The sequence below is a fragment of the Castor canadensis genome, chromosome 8 (assembly GCF_047511655.1).
Source record: "Castor canadensis chromosome 8, mCasCan1.hap1v2, whole genome shotgun sequence".
In the NCBI taxonomy this organism is placed as follows: domain Eukaryota; kingdom Metazoa; phylum Chordata; class Mammalia; order Rodentia; family Castoridae; genus Castor; species Castor canadensis.
Window position 1 is genome coordinate 31,010,913 of NC_133393.1, and position 22,252 is coordinate 31,033,164.

The following is a 22,252-nucleotide window of genomic DNA, read 5'->3' on the forward strand; positions in this document are numbered from 1 at the left end:
ACATTATCTTCATGGACCCTGTGATAGCCCAAGTATAATTTCTCTTCTGAGGATAAGTCAATGGGAATAATGATTTTTTTCCTTTATCAAGATTCATGGGAGATTTATAGTAATGAGTTCATTAGTATCTCCCACATTGTTCCTGAACCTCCGTGTTGCAGTGGCTTCTTTAGTCTTTGGACTAAAACTAACCAAGTAGCTGGAACAAATTATGGAGCAATGAATGAACAACAATGGAAATTTCCTTATGGCTTTGACAAGCAATAAATGGTTACAAAATCCTGTTTGAACTCACACATAATATTGAGAGAAGACTAAAACTAAAGTTTACTTTTAAAAAATGTGGCTGAGGGGCAGGGATGTTGATGCATGCCTGTAATCCCAGCTACTAGGGAGGCTGAGGCAAGAGAATCACAAGTTTGAGGCAAGTGTGGGCTACATGGTGAGACCCTGTCTCAAAATAAAATAAAAAAGGGCTGGGGATATAGCTCAGTGATAGAGCATTTACCTATTATGTGGAAGGTCCTAAGTTTAATCCCCAACAATGAAAAAATATTAATAAAAAATAAATCAATGTTCTTACTATGACTAAGCAGTAAGTTTTGCTCTGAGCTTCCTTATAGCCAGGCAAAAAGGGGAACATAGTAAGTTATCACTTAAATGTCTATCAAAAACATAGACCTACAAAATACAGCCATTCCTCAAAGGCCAAATTTCCCTAGTAATGAATTATGAAAGAAATGTCTTAAACGAGATCATATACACTGGACTTTAATGGAGCTCACTAGCCCAAAGCATTGCAGTGAAATCCAGAAGGCAGCAGTGTGCTGGTTGGTCTTCACTGTTCTTATCTCTCCAACCAAACTCTCCTAACAATCTAAACATGGCAATCAGAGGAAAGTTAGAAAAAAAGGTGCATCTATATTTGACCCTCAATTGCCCTTTTTTAGGGAAAAGTAATACAACAATCTTAGCCAACATTGCATGCATACTTAGGTTCTCAGCAAATGTTAGCTGAAATTGAGGGTGACTGCCCCTCCTGGACACCCCCTCACAGAAGAGCCCAACTTAGAGATGCAAGCTACAAGGTCCCAACAGTGCGTTATTGTGCAAGAATTCATCACTTGAGATTCAAATTCTAGTAAAACCAAGTTGAACAGCAAAGCACAGAACAGAAAACTTCCATTGTTTAGGTTAGGCCCTTTGTCTTTTTATCTTTGATTTTGATGATGATGATATTAATAAATGGGCATAGGTTTAACTGAGTACATATTTTGCGCTTAGCATTAGAGTTTACAGGCTTGATGTAATCCTCACAAATTCGGGTGCAAACTTCACCTCCATGTTATAGAAGAGGAAACCAATGAGGGGATTAATATGAATTGTGTCACATATCATGAAACTTAACGTGTGTGTGTGTGTGTGTGTGTGTGTGTGTGTGTGTGAGAGAGAGAGAGAGAGAGGGAAATCCTAACGGTGTCCTTGTGGATCTGTCTCCTTCCTTGTTCTTCTCTCTACCCCCATTAGAGATACTGTCCATGACAATCTCTAAAATTCTATGAAACTTAATACTTTTTTTTTTCCCTTCAGAACTGGGGTTTGAACTGAGGGCTTCATGCTTGTGAGGCAGGTGCTGTACCACTTGACCTGGGCCACTGGTGACCTGCATGCCAGTCTTCTATTAATGAGAACTATTTGGGCATGAAATTCTCTCTTCATCAGGAAATATGTGTTAGATACATGTGTAAAGCCCAGTGCACTTTCATTTACTAAGACAAATACTCACTTAAACAGTTTGTCTTGACTCTGGCAGTGCTAATGAAAACATAGCTGGTAAATGTGATACTTGCCCTTTCCTGCTGTGAATATTAATTGTGGCACATGGTGTAATCCGGAATCCTTCTCTGGAGGGTAGCAGAAGGGTAGGGGGTACAGTGACTGGCTGTGTCCAGCCACCTGTCCATGCTGCAGCCCCTTCTCTCTTTGCCTTGAATACCCAAGTCTGAACAGTTGGAGGGCATCTGCTCTCGGGGCTGGAACACCCGCACTGCTGACTCACAAACAATAGACCCATCCTGACAAATGATGTATTTTTGGTGCAGAAAAAAATCCTCTCCCTCCTTGGGATCAAAATACATTCAGATGTGAATGCATGTCATTTTTGAAAGACATTGCTTAGTTCACTTCTGAATTCTCATCCGTTTGACTGTACTCAACACCCACATTCCTGTTCTCTGTACTTTCAATTCCAAAGTCTGGGACAGGGTTTGGGAAACACGCAGCCTGAGTGCATCCTTCAAAAAGGAAAATGTTCACAGCAGCTGATTGTCTGGAGGGTGTTCTCCAAAAACCTGACAAATCATAGCATGAAAAACCGACTCTTAAAAATTCCTGCTTACTGGTTAAAATACTCTAGGTACCCCTACCATTTTTAATACTGACTACATTTTTTTAAATAGAAAGGATTAATTATTTTTTCTTCTTCTACAAATATGTATTATATGTTTCTCTAACAGAAGCCTCACTCAGAGTATAAATGAGAGCCCAAGTATGTTACAAGACTCATGAAATCAACCTCCTTTTGGGGAGATGCATAAGAAGTTTCCATCTAGACCATATTAAACTAGAATTGACAATTCATCCTCATCACTGTAACAAGCAAAGTAATGAGCAATTACCACTATGCTAAGCACTTTATATTCATTAATTACCCAATAGTCATTGCAACCTATGAGGTCCTGTTATCATTCTCATCTTACAGTCTGGCAAGGTTGAGTAGCCAGTCAAAGTCATACAAAATAAGAGTCTTGAGGCCACAAACACAGTCAGGCTGGATTCCTTAGTCTCAGTGCCGCTGGGGCGGGAGGCATTTATTTTATTCCTGCTGCACTGAAAACCAGAGGAATAAACGATCACAGGTTCCAATCTTGACGTGGGGCCACTTTTAAATCTTTCTTTTAAATCTTAATATTCTCTACTGTTTCATAGATGCCACTAAAAAAGAGATACAGTTTTATCCTGTTTTTCTGATAGAGCCTTACAAAGCCTACTTTATTTATTTATTTTTTTTAGTACTAGGAATTTAACTCAGGGCCTCATACTTGCTAGGCAAGAGCTCTGCCTCTTGTGCCACACCCTCATTCCTTTTGCTTTTAGTTCTTTTTCAGATAGGGTCCTGTACTTTTGCAGGAGGATTGGGGGGCAGAAGACAACACGTTTCCATCCTCCTGACTCTTCCTCCTGAGTGGCTGTGATTATAGGTGTGCACCACCACACCTGGCCCCAAAGTTTGAAATATGTTTTATAATGAAGTTGAATGGAGTCAAGCAACTAAAGACTATTAAAAATCCAGTGGGATGTCCCACAATATTCTAAGAATAGGAGGCAAGTCTGACTGTTACTGAATACTATGTGCATGGAGAAAAATTAAACCCTAGGAAGACTCAGTTCCTAAGGGTGGGCATGGCTTTGCAGATTTAACCATAAGGTACAGAGAATTACTCCCTGAATGACAAAGATTACCTATTTATTTTTGTTGAGTCTAAAATGCTTTTATTATCATTAGATTGTCTTATCAACATTGAATGAGCAACTTGTGAGGAGGATAAGGAAGTAAAGTAAAATTATAAGCTACCCGTTAATCTTCTTGAACCATGTGAGCACCTCAATTAACATGCTCTTTGTCGGATCACAGGGCATCATTAGGAGAACTGAGGACCCTTACTCCAGGTTGCTAGAAAGTCTCATTAAGAAATGAGAAAAGGGCCAGGTGCTGATGACTCATGCCTGTAATTCTAGTTACTTGGGAGGCTGAGATCTGGAGGACTGAAGTTCCAGGCCAGACCTGGCACAAAGTTCGCAAGACCCCATATCAACCTGTAACAGGGCACAGTGACGTGTGCCTGTCATTCCAAGCTATGCAGTAGCATGGGCATGGGAGGATCATGATTCCAGGCTAGTCAGGGCTAAAAAATAGTTCATGAGACCTCATCTGAACAGACAAAAAAAAAAAAAAAGCTGAGCATAGTGGCTCATACCTGTCATTCCAACTAAGATGGGAAGTATAAAATAGGAGGCTTGTGAACCAGGCCAACCAGGGCAAAAAATGAAGTCCTATCCCAAATGACCAGAACACAAAGCCTGGAAGCATAGCTCAATCAGTAGAATACCTGTTTAGTACCACCAAAAAAGGAAGGAAGGTACTAAAGGCTGGAATGGTGGTACACACTTAGAATCACCAGCACTTGAGAGGCTGAAGCAAGAGGACTGTGAGTCCTATGTGAGTTTAGGCCGGCCTAAACTACATAGGGAGATCTTGTTTCAAAAAAAAGAAAAGAAATGAGAAAAGGAGCTTCGGAGGGGACTTCTCTTGTCTCAGCTAAGGGATAATAGAGATGAATAATAACAAGATAAAAAGTAACAAGACCACAACTGGGAGGCAGAATCCCCAATTCTGGTTCCAGCTCTGCCAGTCATCTTGGTGGTACAGTTGTCTACAGATCAGTTTCCTTACCTGTAAAATAGAAATGATGGGAACTCTCACACCTAATTCACAGGGTTGCTATAAGGATATAGAGATGGTGAAGCAGTTGGGAAAATGAAATCTGCAAACGTGAAATACTGTTAAGAATCCATCTGCCCCTAACTGATATTTGAGATAAAACAGCTGTGTAGCTGTACCATTCTTTCTGTTGATTTTGATCTTGTACCAGAACACCTGCTCCTAGAAGTACCTAGTACTAAATTCTTTGGAAGCTCCATATGGTAGAAGGCCTGTATCAATTAGCTTGAACACCTAACTTCCCTACATAAAAATGATTTCATCATTTCATTTTTGCACAGCTAATGTAACCCAGATCAATACCTCCAGCTTGTTTAAAATATGCACCTATATCTTCAAGTCCTGGCGACCTGAGACCTCTGTGTCCCCTCGTCTATGGTGAAAGTCAAAGTTCTCCCATATACTTCTCCCAGAGGACACAGGCAAAATCAGAGGTTCCCTGACAAGTCAGTCCCTTTCCTCTGTTAGTCTGTTCCACGACTAAGAGAAATGGTCCCCTGTTTGGGGTTTCTGTGTTTACACAGATGTTGGCCTGAATGGAGTGAAAAATTGGGTAGATCTGGAACTTGTTACAGTCAGTGAATTTGACCACCAGGGTGACTTCTTATTTGCTTTGAAGCTGAAGAGGGTAGATCCATCAAGTTAAAAGGCTAAACCAATTCTCCTTCTCCTTCTAGAAAATCAGACACATTTCCCTCTCCTATGACCTCACTTGTATCAGGACCAAATCGAAGAACAGGGTTTCTTCATGTATTACCTTCATCTTACAACCCCCTCCCCAATTCTTACATTTGCTGTGTCCTGACATACTAAGGGGATAAAGATTAAGAATTACTGTCTCTGGGACTATCCTTGCCTGCTTTATGCTGTAGAAATGTCCTGATAGCCATATACTGTTTGAAATTGCCTACTTATATCAGCACTGTGCTAGTAGACACCAATAAATTAATAAAACATATAAACATACACGGAAGTAGGGTGAATAGGTAACAAACCCCAAATATCTTTCATCCAGTTGCATAGTTTTTCTATATTTGCTTCATCTATCCTTTTGCTTATTGTGACTACTGAAGCATCTTCAAGCGAAGCCAAACTTCACGTCATCCCACTCCTACACACTTGGTGTGCGTCTCAAAAGTATGGACAATTTCTGGCATAATCTTAATGCCATTTTATGCTTTACAAAATTAATTACACTGATTTCCTATCATCTAATATCCAATCTATATCACAACATCCCAAGGTTCTCAAAAATAACTTTGCATTTGGTTTGCCATCATGACTAAAACAGGGTCTACATGTTGCCTGTGGTTGGTCTGTTGCTTGTATCTCCTTTTCTTTCCTCACCTTTTCTTCCCCATGACTAAATTACTTGATTAGTAAGAAATCTGAAACCCTGTGGAGATCTATCCAGAGAAGGTCTGGATAGACCTTCTGCCTCTCCAAAGAATCGATACCTCTTATTCTGCTGTTTTTACCTTCACCTTAGCTGATGGATTGAGAACACAAGAAAATGAGTGAAAACCACTTTCTCCTTCAGTGAACTAAAGAAAAAAAATTTAAAGGTCCAAAAGAAAGCCAAGCATTGTAGAGTGAGATTTGTGCCCCAGAAAAAATAAGTGGTCCTTCAAACAATTCTGGTATAACCAAGAGGATAGAATGCATTCTGTGATGACCACAGGGAACTACACAAGAGAGAGAAGTATTTAAACTCAGTGAGTAAGTGATTTCCCAGTGAAGTGAAGTGGTACATTTGGGTCCTTGGGAGCTTTGGGAAAAGTCTTCCAACCTCTCAATTTCTTGCTCTACAAAAATGGATTTGACTCTATCTAGGTAAATTGGCTTAGAACAAAAACCAAGAGAAAGGGTTGTAGACAGTAAAGAGTAAAAACTTATCTTAGCCCAGGGGAGAAAGCCCCATGTAACCACAGGAGTTATGGGGGCTTGTGAGAGGGGAACAATGGAACTCTGCCTTTTGAGATCAGATGCAAGTAACACAGCATTCCACATGGGTACAAATAAACCTCTAATGTATTCCTTTGTCTTTGGTGTTGGGAATTCGCCATATGTTGACGAATCCATTGTTGGATACATAAACATTTGTTTTTTCTTTGTACTACATTGTACTTAAAACTAGGAATTAGATGGACTTTTTGACTTGTTACTGTTTTATAGCTTGAAATCCTTTAGACAAAGCAGGAGATAGTAAGAAATAACTTAAAATGCTTGCTGTACAATAAAAGAAACATAATTCTGCTTTGTGGATAATCTAGGCTCTTGCTACAGCTATATCTAACTGCTTTGCATTCTGTTGATAAATTATTTGGTTTTGGCAACTAAGAATAACTCAGCAGATGTTATGCATGTGGCCACCTCTTGGTATGCAGCAGCAAGGATCAGTAATGAAACCACTATCCCTATTATCAGTTTAATTTGCTAAAATTGCCATGCAGAGAACATATGTACAGTCTCTGGAAGCTACTCAACTTTGAAACTGCTGGCATATGACAGGACATGCATACATAGTACCAACTTACTTTCAGACTCTTAGAATAACTCTGACATTGGGTAGTTCTGTAATTAATCAGTTGGTTATCATTTTCTTCCTCCATTTTTGTTAACTCTCCTTTATTTGGTAATAACTTGCACAATTTCAAACAAAACACCACAGATTTAAAAAAAACCAAGGTAATCAGACAAACATATTTCAAGACAGAGAATTAAACATAACTGATATATTTTTCTCTATTGATTAGTACATAATGACAGGAAGTGACATTATCTTAGTAAAAACATCTGTTATGTGTATAATACTAAAATTTAACAAACATTTCTATGTTTTTATCAGACTGCAGAACAAACACAACAGGCAATTGATTCGTGTTACAGGTTCACAACACCAATATCCCTTTATCAGTCCTTAATTTTCATAATAATTCTGAATTTTGAGAAGTCTTTCTTTCTACACAGTTACATTTATCATTCCAACAGCTAACACTAAGCACCTGGAATCAATCAGAACACACCATCTTTTACTGACCCTAAAAACTGCATGACGTAGGCTGTAATCAAGAAAATGAAACATATAAGGCCATGAAAGAATTTCTTGTTCACAAATGCAGCCACAGAATAGAGGTTTGAATAGTAATAAGTATTTTCCCATATAAGTTCTTGAGGCTCTCCTGGGTGAGCCTTCACTTTCTTGAGGATAGAGCAAACACAAAGGGAGGGAGCTCAAGGGCTACAGCCAAGAAAGGAGACTAAGTGTTTGAACTCTGCACGTCTTGATGTATACCAGGCCCCCTTTTGAGCCCCTAGGTACAACTCTGCCTACATCATGTATTATTTTCAAGTCTATAATGAGATGCCTGAATGCTTAGCATTTAAAGTGCTGCTTTTTAAAAGTGTTGTCATAACAACAAGAATGAAATGATGAATGTAACTCTGGTCTGAAAGGACTGCCTTAGTTTTAAGTTCATGGTCGTCTGTACCTTCGTGTTGCAAGGGTTTAACTGTCGCCCCCAGCTCAAATGAAGGCCATGATCATATGGCATTACCATACTCGAGTCAGTGTTTTTAACTGTATTTGCCACTGCATAATGGGAAATTCTCCATCAATGCAGTTTACTTGGTGAGGTAGCCAGAGATAAATTATTGGCCTGATTATTATCTATTACTTTGATTATGTAAGCCATCTCTGATTTATTTTTCATGGTGCTAGAGTTTGCACTTGCTAGGCAGGTGCTCTACCACTCGAGCCACACTGCAGCCCTTCCCACAACCCTTTTTTTGCTTTAGCTATTTTTTGGGTTAGTCTCGTACCGACCTGGACCATGATCCACCTTCCTATGTATGTTACCATACCCAGCTGTTTGTTAAAAGGAGGTCTACCTAACATTTTGCTGGCCTTGAACTGAGATCCTCCCAATCTCTACTTTCTGAGTAGCTGGGATTACAGGCCACTTCATCTGACCTGACAGTCTTTCATTTAAGATAATTTCCTACCTTTCTCTAAGTTGAAATACAGCATGGGCTTTATTTATAAGACTTAATTCCATTTTCTAGCTGACTCTTGTGCGCATTAAATGAATGCCTGCATTAGCCACACATGTCAAGCAAGGAGGAAAGCACACGATGTGTAATTATACTTCCCAGCACACTAGTGAGTACATTCTCTTAGAACATGATAGCTTTTTCTGTTGAAGGTTTCAAAGATGCATTTCGGTTCTAGTGAGAACAATAAAACACATAACTTATAAAAATGGCAATTTTAGTAGTCAGATAGCAATAGAAGAGAGACTTCTTATGAAGAAGTCACAATCCATTAGCTAGAAATGAGTTGCCAAGCTGTAGGGACAAGCAGGCTGTATGCAAGCATGCCTGAAGGAGTTGATTTTCATTTATACCAGAATGTTGTTTTTGAATCTGATAATCAAAAAATGAGGGCTTATTGTGGGTGTATTTTTCTCCCAGTAGAATCAGTCAAGCTGTCTCTGAAGACCATGTTCCCAAGAGATGTTCCTCTTTTAGTACCCATAGGTTTTTCTAGGTTAAAAAAATAGGTGAAATTACTTATTATTGCAAATAGCCTCAACCTTAATTTAAGTGCAAAATGCTTTTTTTCCTTCTAACTTGGCTTTGATGTGCAGTGCACACCAAATGACAGCCTCAAGTGTTCTCGGCTTTGCATTTTAAAATGAGTGATGGCAACAGTAGTCAAAACCAACCCAACCCCTCGAGAGATTTAAGTGAGTTTCATGTCCTGAATCATTTCTTTTCTCGTTATCATGAGGCCAGCTGCTACTCCCCGCATTTATTTAATCCACCAGAACGGAAGAAGATACAGAATTTTCATTTTCCCCAGGGCTATAACAGCGTCAATTATCTAGAAGTTTTTACAATTGACTGTCCCAATGAATAGACATGCTATTAACATTTCTTCTTTACTCTCTAAATGACTGGGCCAGACCTTAAAAATAGCTTCCACATAATCTGCTGTCATTTCTTTGAAAAGCAGCATAAAACAGAGAAAGGGAGAGCAGTAATGTCTAATTAATTCATCTCTATGAATTTCTTTACCTGTAAAATGAGCACCTTCCTTTTGATTGCTAAAAGTTGGGTACCTCTTCAAATTGCAAGCTCTAGTTAATAGGAAGGACCATTGTTCCATTTTCTCCTCAAAATAATTTTGGTTTCTTAGGAAATGATTATTCTTGTTTATTGACAAGAAGAATAGAGGTTAGAGAGAACAGGTGAATAGAGTGAAACGTGGGTCAACCTAATTCCAGAGCTGATGTTTTAAGGGGGGTTGTTGTGTTTTGGTACTAGAAATTGAACTCAGGGTTCACACTTGCTAGGCAAGCGCTCCTAACTTGAGTTACACCCCCCCAGTTCTTTTGCTTTTTAATTTTGTTTTTAGATGGAGTCTTAGGCTTTAGGCCAGGCTAGCCTGAGACTGTTATACTCCTACTCCCTGAGTAGCTGGGACCATAGGCCTGTGTTACTATGCCCAGATAGAGCCAATGTTTTTTCTCTCTTACCCTGTACTGAACACCAAAGAAGTTTCAAAACACAACTGGTACTCACCCCCAAGAAGGGTATAACTTGATTAAAGAGATGAGACAGTCAGGGAAGCAATTAGAATACAAGTGAATCTCTGAACATGTTATTTCCCAAAGTGAGATCGCTCTGGCTGTGCTGCTCAGAAAATGTTTCATGAAACAGTTGGCTTTTTCATGATAGAAATAGATTATAACCTACCAAATAAAATAAGAATCCATGAGTCCATAAGTGATGATAAACAAAGAAATTAATAAAAGGATGAGGAAAAGCTCTTTCTTATATAAGAAAGAATGACAGAGTTCAAAGAGCACCATTTTGCCGCCATTATAGTAATAATTGATTCAGGCAAGAACCATCAGTGGTTGCTAGAACTCTTGGGCTAAAGAAACAAGATACTGGCATAGCCTCAAAGTATCTCCTTATCAACTCCTTTTCAATTATAAGGGCAAAAATGACCTTATAATCCAGGAACCAGTGGCTCATGCCTATAATTCTAGCCACTCGGGAAGCAGAGATAAGGAGGATCAAAGTTCAAAACCAGCACAGGAAAATAATTCACAATACCCTATCTTGAAGATACCCAATACAAAAGAGAGCTGGTGAAGTGGCTCAAGTGGTAGGGTGCCTACCTACCAACCATGAGGCTCTACGTTCAAACTCCAGTACTGCAAAAAAAAAAATTGCTAAATGATATACTTCTTAGATTCAAATTATCTCTCATCTGCTTTATATAGTCATATTATCTTCTCCAATTACATTATTAAAAATATTTAAATCAGAGTGCTGTATCTCGGTCCATAATACAAAAATTGATGAATTAAAACCATCCTCTGCTAGTTTGTTTTGACCTGGGGGTGTGGTTCAAATGGTAGAGTGTCTAAGTTCAAGCCCAGTACTACCAAAACAAAATACTTTTTAAAGCAGAGCTCAGTCTTAGGTTCTCTTGGATCTTGCACAACACATAGCATCCTGCCAGTATTACATGTGTAACTACTTAGTGATTTTGTGTTCATTGATGTAGTCATAGGAAACAGAGAATCTGAGAATTAGTTTCTTTATTTTCCTTCCTTTGTTTTTGTCATGTTGGTTAAAAGTCTTGATTATGGCAATCTTTGTGTTTCTCAGGCACTTTATATCTTACAAAGAAAGGACTTGCTCATCGTGTGTTTAGCAGAAGTCCTGCCATCTATAGGGATGGTGAGAAGTTAGTTTAGAAAAGACCCAAGTATTCTTGGGTCTTGTGATTGCAAGATTAGATGTTATGTTCTTAGTTGAGACTCATTATGCTTCTCCATTAAAATGGGGAGAAATTGCTACTTTTATTCTATAAATACAGAATCTGCATCCAATTGAGCTTCATGCTTGTGTAAGAGGCCAGTAGAACCCCTAACCTTGGTTCTTCCATCTTCTTGCTGAAGAGTCAGGGTATGTCAAGTGTTCTATAAATGTTTTCATCTGTTCACATCAACCAGTGCACTGTATCAAGCAGGCATTTATCATTTGCTTAATAATGTTGACAATTGATAAATAAATATTAGCATTGCCTTGATTTATTTTGAAACAGCCATCCATAAAAAATATGCAGTGACTTAGATATATCTACTTTTTTCAAAGATTAGTCAACTGTTCCATAATAGGTACCTTGTAACCATATAATAAGCAGACACCTATTTTTAGGATTCATCTCAAATAATCATTTAGCATAGCAGGCTATTTACATCTGGCACACATGCTTCTTACAGACAACTGAATTATTCTTCTGCTTTTGACCAAGATGTGGGGGAGCATAAACAGGATGGCACTGTTAAGAAAGGAGGAACCCAAGTCAGGCATGAAGAAATGACTCAGTGCAGTGGGGCCTGCATGCTGCATCTGATGTGAACTTGCCGGGAGAAAGGATCAACTCACCAGGAGCATTTGCTCTCAGGTGGTTTCTTATTGCTCCAGCTTTTCCTTTCCAAGTCCTGATTTCTTGGTACTTCTTCTTCCAGAAGGAATGATGACTTTTTCTAGAAATTGATAGTGGTTATTTTGAACTTTTTTTATGCTATAAAACTCACATATCATAAGATTTACTTAGCTTAGGTATCCAGGTTGAGTTTTATTAAATTGTGATGGGCAACCATCACAATGTGTGTGTGTGTGTGTGTGTGTGTGTGTGTGTGTGTGAGTGTGTGTGCATGTGTGTGTGTTGCTAGAGGTTGAACCCAGGGCCTCAACCATGCAAGGCAAGATCTTTGCCACTGAGCCACACTCCCAGCCATACTGCAATATGGCTTTAGAATACTTCCACCACACCCCAGAAATCCTCTGGGTTCATTGGCCTGCTCCCATCCCTGGCTTTCAGCAAACACTTGAACTGATTATAGCATTGTTTACTCTTCCAGTATGTCACCCCTGCAAACTGACCTGTTAGTCAATTGTCTTGTCTCAGAGGTTAGTCTCAGTCTAGTTTGTGGAGATGGCATAACTTTGTAACTTTGACAGTTCTTGATTTCTGCATTGGCATTTTGCCCTCATGAGAAATACTTTGGCACCAACTAAGCTATCCTTACTAACATCATCAGAAATCACAGATGTCTCATTTTCTATCATCAGAAAGGATCTTTCACAATTACCTGTTTATATTCATAGCTAGAGGATTTGGTTAAGTAAAGAAAGAAAAGAAAAATACCATAAAGTATTAAAGCAATAACAGCCAGCTACTTTTTTTTTAATTTCATGTTGCTCCCTTAAACTAAAGCATGTACAAATGCTCATATGTTCTCTTTTTCCATAGAAAGCACTGGTCTCATCCTTGCAGGGATTTCTTTGCCTTTGGCCAAATCTGCCACATCTTAAAATTAGAAATAAAAAGTGTAGATAATGTAGACTGGTTGGTTTTCCTTTTACTGTCCAAAGGAGCACATGGAATAATGGGGTCAACCTGAGCATCATTTTAAAGAGTTCAAGAAAAAAAAATAATCTACAAACCATTTGGCATAGCTCTAAAATTTTTGATAGAAAAAGCAGGATGCAAAGTTTAGCGTGCAATATGCCTAATTTTTTATTTTCTACATGCTAAGGGAAGAGCTGAAGAAAATCAAACACGCAACAATTCTGATGGTTCTTCCCTCCCCTCACCCTACTCTGCCTTCTTTCTACTTTTCAGTATTTCCTTAATATAGGAGAGTGGTTCTATGTTCATAAAAACTAAGAATAATCTAATGATTCCTGCTTCCTTTAATGAACAGTAGTGTTCTTAACTCTAACAATCAACACTAGCATTCTTTCTGGCTAACTAGTTGGTTTAGTTGCTTTGCAGGTTAGTTGCTTTGCATCTAGCACTTCCACTCTGAACTACTCAGTCTGGGGATTCGTGCCTGGCAGGTGGTGAAAGGAGGTGGGCTAGGTGGCAGACTCTCAGGATCCTTTGTAGGGCCCACCTAGCCCTACAATCCTAAGGTAGAATGGTTGAAATTTTAAGAAAGAAACTGGCTAACAAACACAAGCTAATCCAACTCATAAGAAAGTATGTAATAAACCAAAACTCCACTTATAAAAATCTAATGGGAAGTAGGACTGTCATCTGGACCAGACTTCCCAAACATTTCCCTGTCACCAAAGAATAGCACCCTGGGGCCTGCTGCATAGGCTGCTCCATGATCGCTATCCTTCCTAGCCCATCTCCAAGCAGCCAACACTCCAAGGTTGAATCCCTTCATTTATTCTTTAGAATTAGGGTATTCTACATTCTCCAGGTGACTGAAAATTTCCCCCTCTGAATTACAATCATGTTCTACCTGTTATTTCTGGCCCAATCACAGCGTGAGACTTGGTGGGATGAGGGGGGAATCCCCTGATTCCTTTATCTTTTTGTATCTGCCTCAGCCTCCTCGTCCTTCCATCTCCAGTCACAGTACTCTTGTCCCAAATCCGCCTGCTGAGTTGGTGAGTTTCCTTCTGATCTAAACAGCCCCAAGATATTTAGGCCAGGAAATGACACATCACATCCTCCAAGGCCCAGTGCCCCTGTATCACAGTACCCAAAACAAAGCATGTAAAATCTCTACTCATTTCAATTTCATTTTTAGTGTACATTTCATTGGAACTTAGCACTGCATGAGTGGGGAGAAGGCAGCAGTTTTTACCGGATGAAGTATCCAGAAGAGGCACAGCTGTGGCTTTCAAGTTTCTGTGCCAAGAGGCTCAGCACAGAACTGTAGAGTTTGTTTAACTCTTAATCAAGGTGTTTGGGATTCTGTCCAGGAAGATCCCATTGTTTTCATTGGTTGTGGGAAGGACAGGGCAGAGGTAGCTGCCTACTATGCAGCAGAGCCTCCTGCAACAAGGCAAAGCAAAGAGCAAACCAAAGAGCTTCGCCACTTGCCTAAGGCTTAAAACCTGTCTGGGATTTAACACAAAAATGAATGGTAGTTCTGCAGGAATTGTCAGATAAGAGAGGGTCAATAACTTAGAGCCGAAACATTTTTCAAAGGCCCAGCCATCCTAACTAGCAGCTTCCAAAGATGAGTTTGTTGTTTTACGTGGAATATTTTGCTTATTAGCTGCAGTATTTTGATGAACCTTAGCAATATGTAGCAGGTATGATTCACAAAAGTTTCGCAAATGAAAATAGCTCAGGACTCAATAAGGATTTCATGAGAGAATCTGAATTGTCCTAATATAATCAAGATTTATGAAATCTAATACATTATTTTTATAAATAAACTACATATAGTTCTATATGAATAAAGTTGTTACCTAGCAGTTAGCTTATGATACTGTATGTGAACTATATCTAGACCCAACTCCAAGTGTCTTCAAATGCAAAAAAAAAGAATTTTGTATCTGTAAATAATACATGAATACATTTCCTCTATAAGAATTAATAAAATACAGAAAATATGAAAATGTTGCTGGCTACCACTCAATCCTACCTCTCCATAGATCATCTGTCTATAAACTTTCAGAATTTATATTATTAATAAGTTTTGTTTAATTTTGTTTTTAACATTCTGATTATCATACTATTCTATTATGTTCTGCAGTTTGTCCTGGGGATCTTTCTGTCTTTCTATGACAGCATATTATTTTTAACTGCTACATAGTATTCCACCCTATGTTATGCCACAATGTATTGACTTTGTGTGTGTGTGTGTGTGTGTGTGTGTGTCTTTTCCTTGGGTTTGATAGGAAGCACTCCACCACTGAGCAACACCACCACCTGGCCCTATTGACTAACATTAATATCATTCCCCATTTTTCACTATTACAAACATTGCCTGTAAGAACATTCCTAAATATTGCCTCCTTGTGTGCTTGGGTATTTCTCTAGAGGAAAGACCAATGGATAAGTATTTTTACATTTTAAGCAAATTTTGCCAAATTGTGTTCTAAAACTTTCCTACTACATTTACCCCTACCAGCAGTGATATCACAATCTACAAATCCTTTTTTTAGGTTAAGGCATTTGGCTTAATGGAGCACCTGTTATTAAAATGCAGACTAGCCTGTCAGGGAAGATTAAATTCTTAAGACTCGCTGAGAGTATTTCTTGGGGTAGTTTTGCTGGAAGCTGGGAAGAGAGCAGGCTATAGGACTTCCTGAGAAGCCAGAGAGCATCCTGAAGTCAGAGGGCAGGAAGTGATAGGAGTAGGGTGATCAAAAAGATGAAGAAAGATAAGAGCAGAGAGTTGGGAGAGAACCTGTAACTGGGAAAGCTGGACAAACAGTAGCAAAGAACCCTTCCTTCTGAATTACGGGCCTGGGGGGTAGGGATGTTTGGTGTACTCTTTTCTCTGATCCCTCCTGCCCTGCCCTGCCTAAACTACTCCTGTATTTCTCCAAGTGCCTTTGTGTGACGCTTGTGCAGCCTATGTCAGCCTTCAGGGAAACTGATGGCAGGATATGGATGTCAGCCTAAGTCAGCTCTCGCCAAATTCTTTTCTGACAGATAATGGTCATTTCTAGTTCATAAAAACACAACAGAGTGTTAAAACCACTCCCCCCAGAAACATTCGTAGTGGTCATCTATTCCATTTGTAAATTTAAGGAAAACTTTCTGAGGATTTTTCCCCTTCCCAAAGCACTCTACAATCTTAGAATCCTGAACAAACATTTGTCTTGTTTTTGAGAACCTTTTGTACCTGTGACAAAGAGGAAGAAGGAGGATTGCACAATCTAGGACATGTGATTTATTCTCTAGCGTTTAATTCATTTAATAACACACGTAAACTTCATAGACAGCGACTTAAGACTGAATAATGCTTAAAAGTTGAGTTTGATCAATTATAGCAGATTAACAGAACTTTAAAATTTTTCAGCCAACTTGGCTCCTTTTTTGCTCCTTGCTCTTTAATTTTTTTAATCCATCACTAGTGCAATTGACTATACAATCAAAACTTCTAAAGCATTAACTTCCAAATTTCACTGAATATTCAAATCACCTGGGGACCTTTTGAAACTCTCCATACACAGACCAGACCCCATATTAATTAAATCAAAATACCTGAGAGTTGAAGTCAGGCATTCATAGTTTAAATAACTGATCCAATGGATAAGAGAAAAAAATCTTTTTGGGTTAAAAAATGGAATTTCTAGGAAGGTAAAAGACAGTCAGACAGTTAAATATTTTCAATAACTCTAATTTTTTTTCTTTGATCAAAGAGTTTCCAGGGCTCCGTAGACATATTGAACAATAATTTACAAAATGAGTTATAGTACTAATAAAATTTTGCAAGTTGAGACTTTAAGGTGGATGTTTAGTTATAATTATTAAGTAGAGGTCTGGGATGTAGTTCAGTGGTAAAGTGTTTGTCTAGCATGTGTGCAGCTGGGGTTCCATTGCCAGCAAGGCCAAAAAAAAAAAAAAGAGAGAGAGTTCATAAAGATTGTAAACCACATCTTGATATAATTGCAAGTTTGCATGAGTACAATGACAACACAGGCATGCTTCATGAGCCTCAGGCAGGCGTCCTTAATGAAGTAGGGACACCTAGTAACCTGCAGACACCTAGTAACCAGCAGAGAGCATTTACCAGAACTTCATTTAGGAATTAAAGGAATTAGGATTATTTTTGAGCCTTGGGGCTAGGGTGAAGACTCCAGAGAGAGTCTTATTTGTACCTGCCCTTTGCCTACTTATTCACGCACTACATATTACTTTCACATACTTCTTCATTACTTTTAAAATTCTAGTGAATGCCCCCAAACTAAAGCTTCCTCTCTTGTGCTAATAATGAGATTTTGTGCCAGCCAGATCAAAGAGTAAGTCTAGTGCTCGTTCTCACACCAGTTGATAAATGAGTTAGCACCTGTCCCCAGCAAGGATACACAGAAACCCCAGAGCTGTTCTCTACTGGCCAGGGAGAGGACTGAAAATTCTGCAACAGCCTAGGGCAGGAGGCTGCTATTATATTTTAGCTTTCCTTTCTTTTTTTAGCTCTTTTTTGAGGAAGTGGTACTGAGGATTCAACTCAAGGTTCTACTAATTGAGCCATGCCCCTAGCCCTTTTTTTTTTTTTTTGATAGGGTCTCATATTTTTGCCTGGACTGGCTTCCTACCTCAGCCTCCAGCATAGCTGGTACTATGCCCAGCTTCTCATTGGGTCCATGCCCACAAGGTGCCATGCCTAGCTTCTCATTGGGTCTTTAAAGGGTAATTGTTGATGGATCTCAAACACACCAATTGTTGTCTGTTCACTTTGGAAGACGTCAATATGGATGCTCTCACCTTTTTCCTGCTAGTTTACCCCCCACCCCAGGACTGAAGTCACTTACTGAGACAATGGCATGTGCTTTGATTCTGCCTGGTCTAATGAGAATAGGATTACCTAGCAGTTCTAGGGCAATTCTTTGGGGAAACTATCTTTGAGCTTGTGTCCAGCCAAAGCGATGTTTTGATTGTTGCATGAGTCCTCACAAAAGCCAAGCCAGCCACTGAAGTAAGGATTGTGTACTTTCTGCTTATCCTCCTTCTGTCTTTTCTTTCCTTTCTTGCCTTCTTATCTAACCTAGATTATCACTTCTTTTGTTAGTACTCCTTCTACCCTTCTTAGTTGCACTGTCACAGTAGTGGTACACTCTTATGTTTCAAAATATACTTAAGGATAGAAAGGGAGAACAAGTTTAAGTAAGTTCATCTCTAAAGAAATCTTGTGTTTTCAGCTTTATAATTTCTAAGTGTAGAATTCTACCTACAAGTCTGACTGTGTTTTGAATTTCAGGATAGCCTGTCTGAAACTTTGACAGTGGCCTATTTGTGTGTTGTTAATTATTGGTGGATGGACATAAAGGTTGCAAAAGTTCTTACCTTTGGTGAACCTTGCAAAAAACAAAATCCTAAAGAAAACCTAAAGGGATGGATAATTTTGAGTCATTTATATTTATTTTGATCTAGACAGGTCAGTATCTTTTGTTTTTGTTTTTGATTTTTACTTGAGAACTGAACCCTTTGACTTAAAAAGAACATGCTACAGGAAACAATCTGAGAAGTATCTCATGTCTGTCATGACAGGGACCACATGACTTACTCCACTTTGTGTCATACTTTTTAAATGTTCACAAACTCAGTGTGTTTTCTGTCTGAACCTGCCTGTCAATTGCCATGATCTTTCTACTGTCTTTCAGGACTGCCAACCAGACTCCCAGAAATCATGCTGGTTGGATCCCAGTCCTTCTCGCCTGGAGGGCCCAATGGGATCATCAGAAGCCAGTCCTTCGCGGGTTTCAGTGGCCTGCAGGAACGACGATCCAGGCAAGTGCTGAGTGCCTCTCTTCTGTTTTGCAACTTGAGGAAGGCTCAGGCTCTGCTGTTCTAAAGAGGGTCAGTTTATGTGCGTGCAGCCTAGCCAAGACACAACACACACATGCACATACACACACAGTATTGATGTTACTGTCATGAGAAAGATAATGTACACAAAACTAAGTGCTACTGTTTCTTTCCTCTCATTTAGATTCCCTCCTGCAAAGATGTCTGAGGATTTAGGACAAGCTCGCCATCTATACGTAGACCCCTCCTAAACTCCCCCACCCCTTTTGAAGCACATTTTCCACTACATTCAGAGTCCAGAAACTGTGCTTGGTATGAAATTATAGGCCTCACAGATTGACTTCAGGTAGCTGATGTCATTCAGGCAGGGATTGCAAAAATTTGTTCCCTAGTTTCCCTGGAATTTCCTCTCATCTAAAGTAAGGAAGCACATGTAGTAAAAAGGTAACATGCAATAAAGTTTACCTTCAGTTTTTCTGATGCCATAAATGTCTCCCGCTCTAAGGGACCTTATGTGCTCTCACCTGTCTAGTCTCATTTAGTGCACAGAGTGGTGGCAGAGGAACATACTAATAACCATCCTGGGAGAGACACAGCAGGCACCTGTCAGTCTCTGCAGGCTCCACCATCTTGTGAGAGTGGTCAGTAAGCTGTACGGCCTTCTGGTCTTCTAATCAAATCAGCAGTTTGAGTGTAAGTTATCAGGTGTCTATCTTACCACTGTAAGCTGCATTTCTGCAATTAGTAGAGACATTAAATTTTTGTGTTATAGCTACACATAATTTTATATAAGTAGAACTTTAAAAAAAACTATCAGTACAGCTCCACGTGTTTTTCTTTAATGCCATACAGAATTATCCATTTGTCATATTTATGTCATTCTATCAAAAAAGATATCATTCACATCCCAGTCAAATTTAATGGAAGTTTATATCTGATATTGCAAAGTGTGCATATTTCCTAGTTGGGTCCTATCCTGCTTGTTCATAATTTCCACCCAGAATCATTTATCCTTGGCTTCCCATGAGGTTTTAATGGAGCTCTCAGTGCATTCTCACTCAGAATGCACAGGACCTGAAGCCAGGCTTTACCTCAACTCAGCAAAGCTTTCAGATTTTAGCAGTTCACAAATCTAGTACCAAGAAACTAAATGCAGGATGGCTCCATTCTGTTGCTATACAAGGGCAAATTACCTTCCCCAAAGAACACTAATAGGAACTCAAGATGATTTAAAAGGCATTTCTTTGGTCAAATCCTTTTTGGTCAAATGCCTGAGGCTCACAATTTCTTTTCGCTTCATTCCACAGGTGTAACTCCTTCATTGAAAATGCCTCTGCTCTCAAGAAGCCCCAGGCCAAACTGAAGAAAATGCACAACTTAGGTCACAAAAATAACAATCCTCCCAAAGAGCCTCAGCCTAAAAGAGTAGAAGAGGTCTACAGGGCCTTGAAAAATGGACTGGAGTAAGAACATTGGACCTAATGATGCAATTTGTGGAAGAAGGAAACCTTTTTCTTTCTAAAATGGCTGGGGGTGAGGGGGCAATCAGAGAAAAACTAGTTTTTTGAGATCATTTTTGAAATGATTATTTGTGTAATAGCTATTTTATTCTTCTACTAGCCAGGGAAGCCTTTAATGAGTCCCAAAGTTGTGGCATATACTGGGATTCCACATCATATCTGTAACAGTAACCATATCTGTGAAACAGTAATGTGCTAGATTTTACTTAAACAGTGGTCGACAGGCATATACTAAAACCTCTCTGAATACTCAGGGCAGTTGTTTGCCAGAATAAAGCTTTCCTAGCTTTTAGTGAAACATCTATAGTCAGTATGCTATTTAGCTAGATAGAAGTCTATGAGCCCAGACCCCAGGCTGAACCCACTGGGGGTCTTTGCCCATTTGCTCCCCAATGGTTTTTCATTTCTAGACTGTCATCTCACAGGGGTTCTGCTTCTTGACAAGCCTTACAGTATCAGATGCAATTGCTAGAGCTTTCGAAATGTTGAAAAATTGGGAAAATACAAAGCTTTTTCTCTAACTACAAAGCAAGGTTGAGACTCTTAACCCCTCTTTCAGAAGGAAAAAGTCAGCAATAGCGCCAGGTTCCTCTTAACAATGAGAGTTGATGATGACTTTGTTTTACTTTTGCAGTGAGTACCTGGAGGTTCACCAGATGGAGTTGGAAAAGTTGACAGCTCAGTTAAAAGATATGAAAAGGAACTCACGCCTGGTAGGTACCACCCAGTCATTAGGATGTTAACACTGTGGGTGATTTGGCTTAGTATCTTCTTTTACTGGATGGCAATGGGGAGGAATTTTTAAGAAAAGCAGATCAAAGGGGCAAAGTAGTATCTGCATCCTGCCGTGCATTTCAGAAGGGAGAACTCTTTCTCCTTAATACTTCTCAGCACTTTCCAGCATGTTTATGCACATGAACTTCGTCAACAAGAAAAGGTACTGTTTTGAAAACCCTCCTAAATCTCCCTCCCAAATAATATAGCAAAATGATAAATTGGAGTTTCCCTGGCATACTATTAGTACATTCAGAATTCAGTTTTTTCTTTATCTCTAATTTAAAAAAAAGAAAAATAGGTCAATGATGCCAGGGAGAGAAAGGAAGTTCAAAGGGATACCTTGGGCCAGTTTGATTACAGGTTTTGTTTTGTTTTGGGAGTACTGGAGTTTGAACTCAGGAGCTGTGCTTTCTAGGCAGACCCTCTACCACTTGAGCCACACCCCCCAGCCCTTAATGACACGTTGTATTGTGAATTTCCTGTTCTTTAATGAATGTGTGAGAATTTACCTGGTTGTGGAAGTATTACAATGCCTACCCCATTTTAAATGATTTTTGTTCATGTCTGAGTGTCATCGTACCTTGATATTCCAAGACATCAGAAAGCCCTGGAAGAGTCAGTCTACATAGTCCTAGGAGGTGCAAATATTTATTAATATTTGTTACCTTATTTACTTTTTAAGGAGATGGGCCAAAATATATATTGATTTTCTTTTCAAAGACTTTGAGGTTAAAGGTTTTATCATAATTCAAAGTTAAATGGTTATGTATTCTATGATGCTGGAATTGCCCCAGTCTATATGGAGCTCCCTGTGGGATATCCTTGACCGTCCGTAATAGCAGCAAATGTTCCTCCCTGGAGAACAGTGGTGCAATGCAAGGGCTTCAGTCAGAATCCCATAAAAACCCTTCAGATGGGCAGTGTGGGATAGAGGACCAATTGTACTGTTATATTGTGAGCACACAGGAAATGAACTTGCTTTTTAAAAAAGCCTATTACCCCTTCAAGAACTTTTCTTAAATACCCATTTTATTTGCCTAAATAGTAAGGCTGCTGGTTTATTTATTTATTTAATTT

The 22,252-nt window shown here is 39.2% G+C and overlaps 1 protein-coding gene across 7 annotated transcripts in view; it reads left to right on the plus strand.

The window, feature by feature from the left end:
• Ripor2 (RHO family interacting cell polarization regulator 2) overlaps window positions 1–22,252 on the plus strand; it is a 219,050-nt gene that overhangs the window by 144,147 nt on the left and 52,651 nt on the right. For all 7 annotated transcript variants that reach the window (XM_074082768.1, XM_074082762.1, XM_074082766.1 and 4 more), the window contains exons 2-4: window positions 18,734–18,860; window positions 20,186–20,341; window positions 21,033–21,111. In XM_074082768.1, coding sequence (XP_073938869.1) covers window positions 18,734–18,860; window positions 20,186–20,341; window positions 21,033–21,111 — 362 coding nt within the window. The remainder of the gene's footprint in view (window positions 1–18,733; window positions 18,861–20,185; window positions 20,342–21,032; window positions 21,112–22,252) is intronic.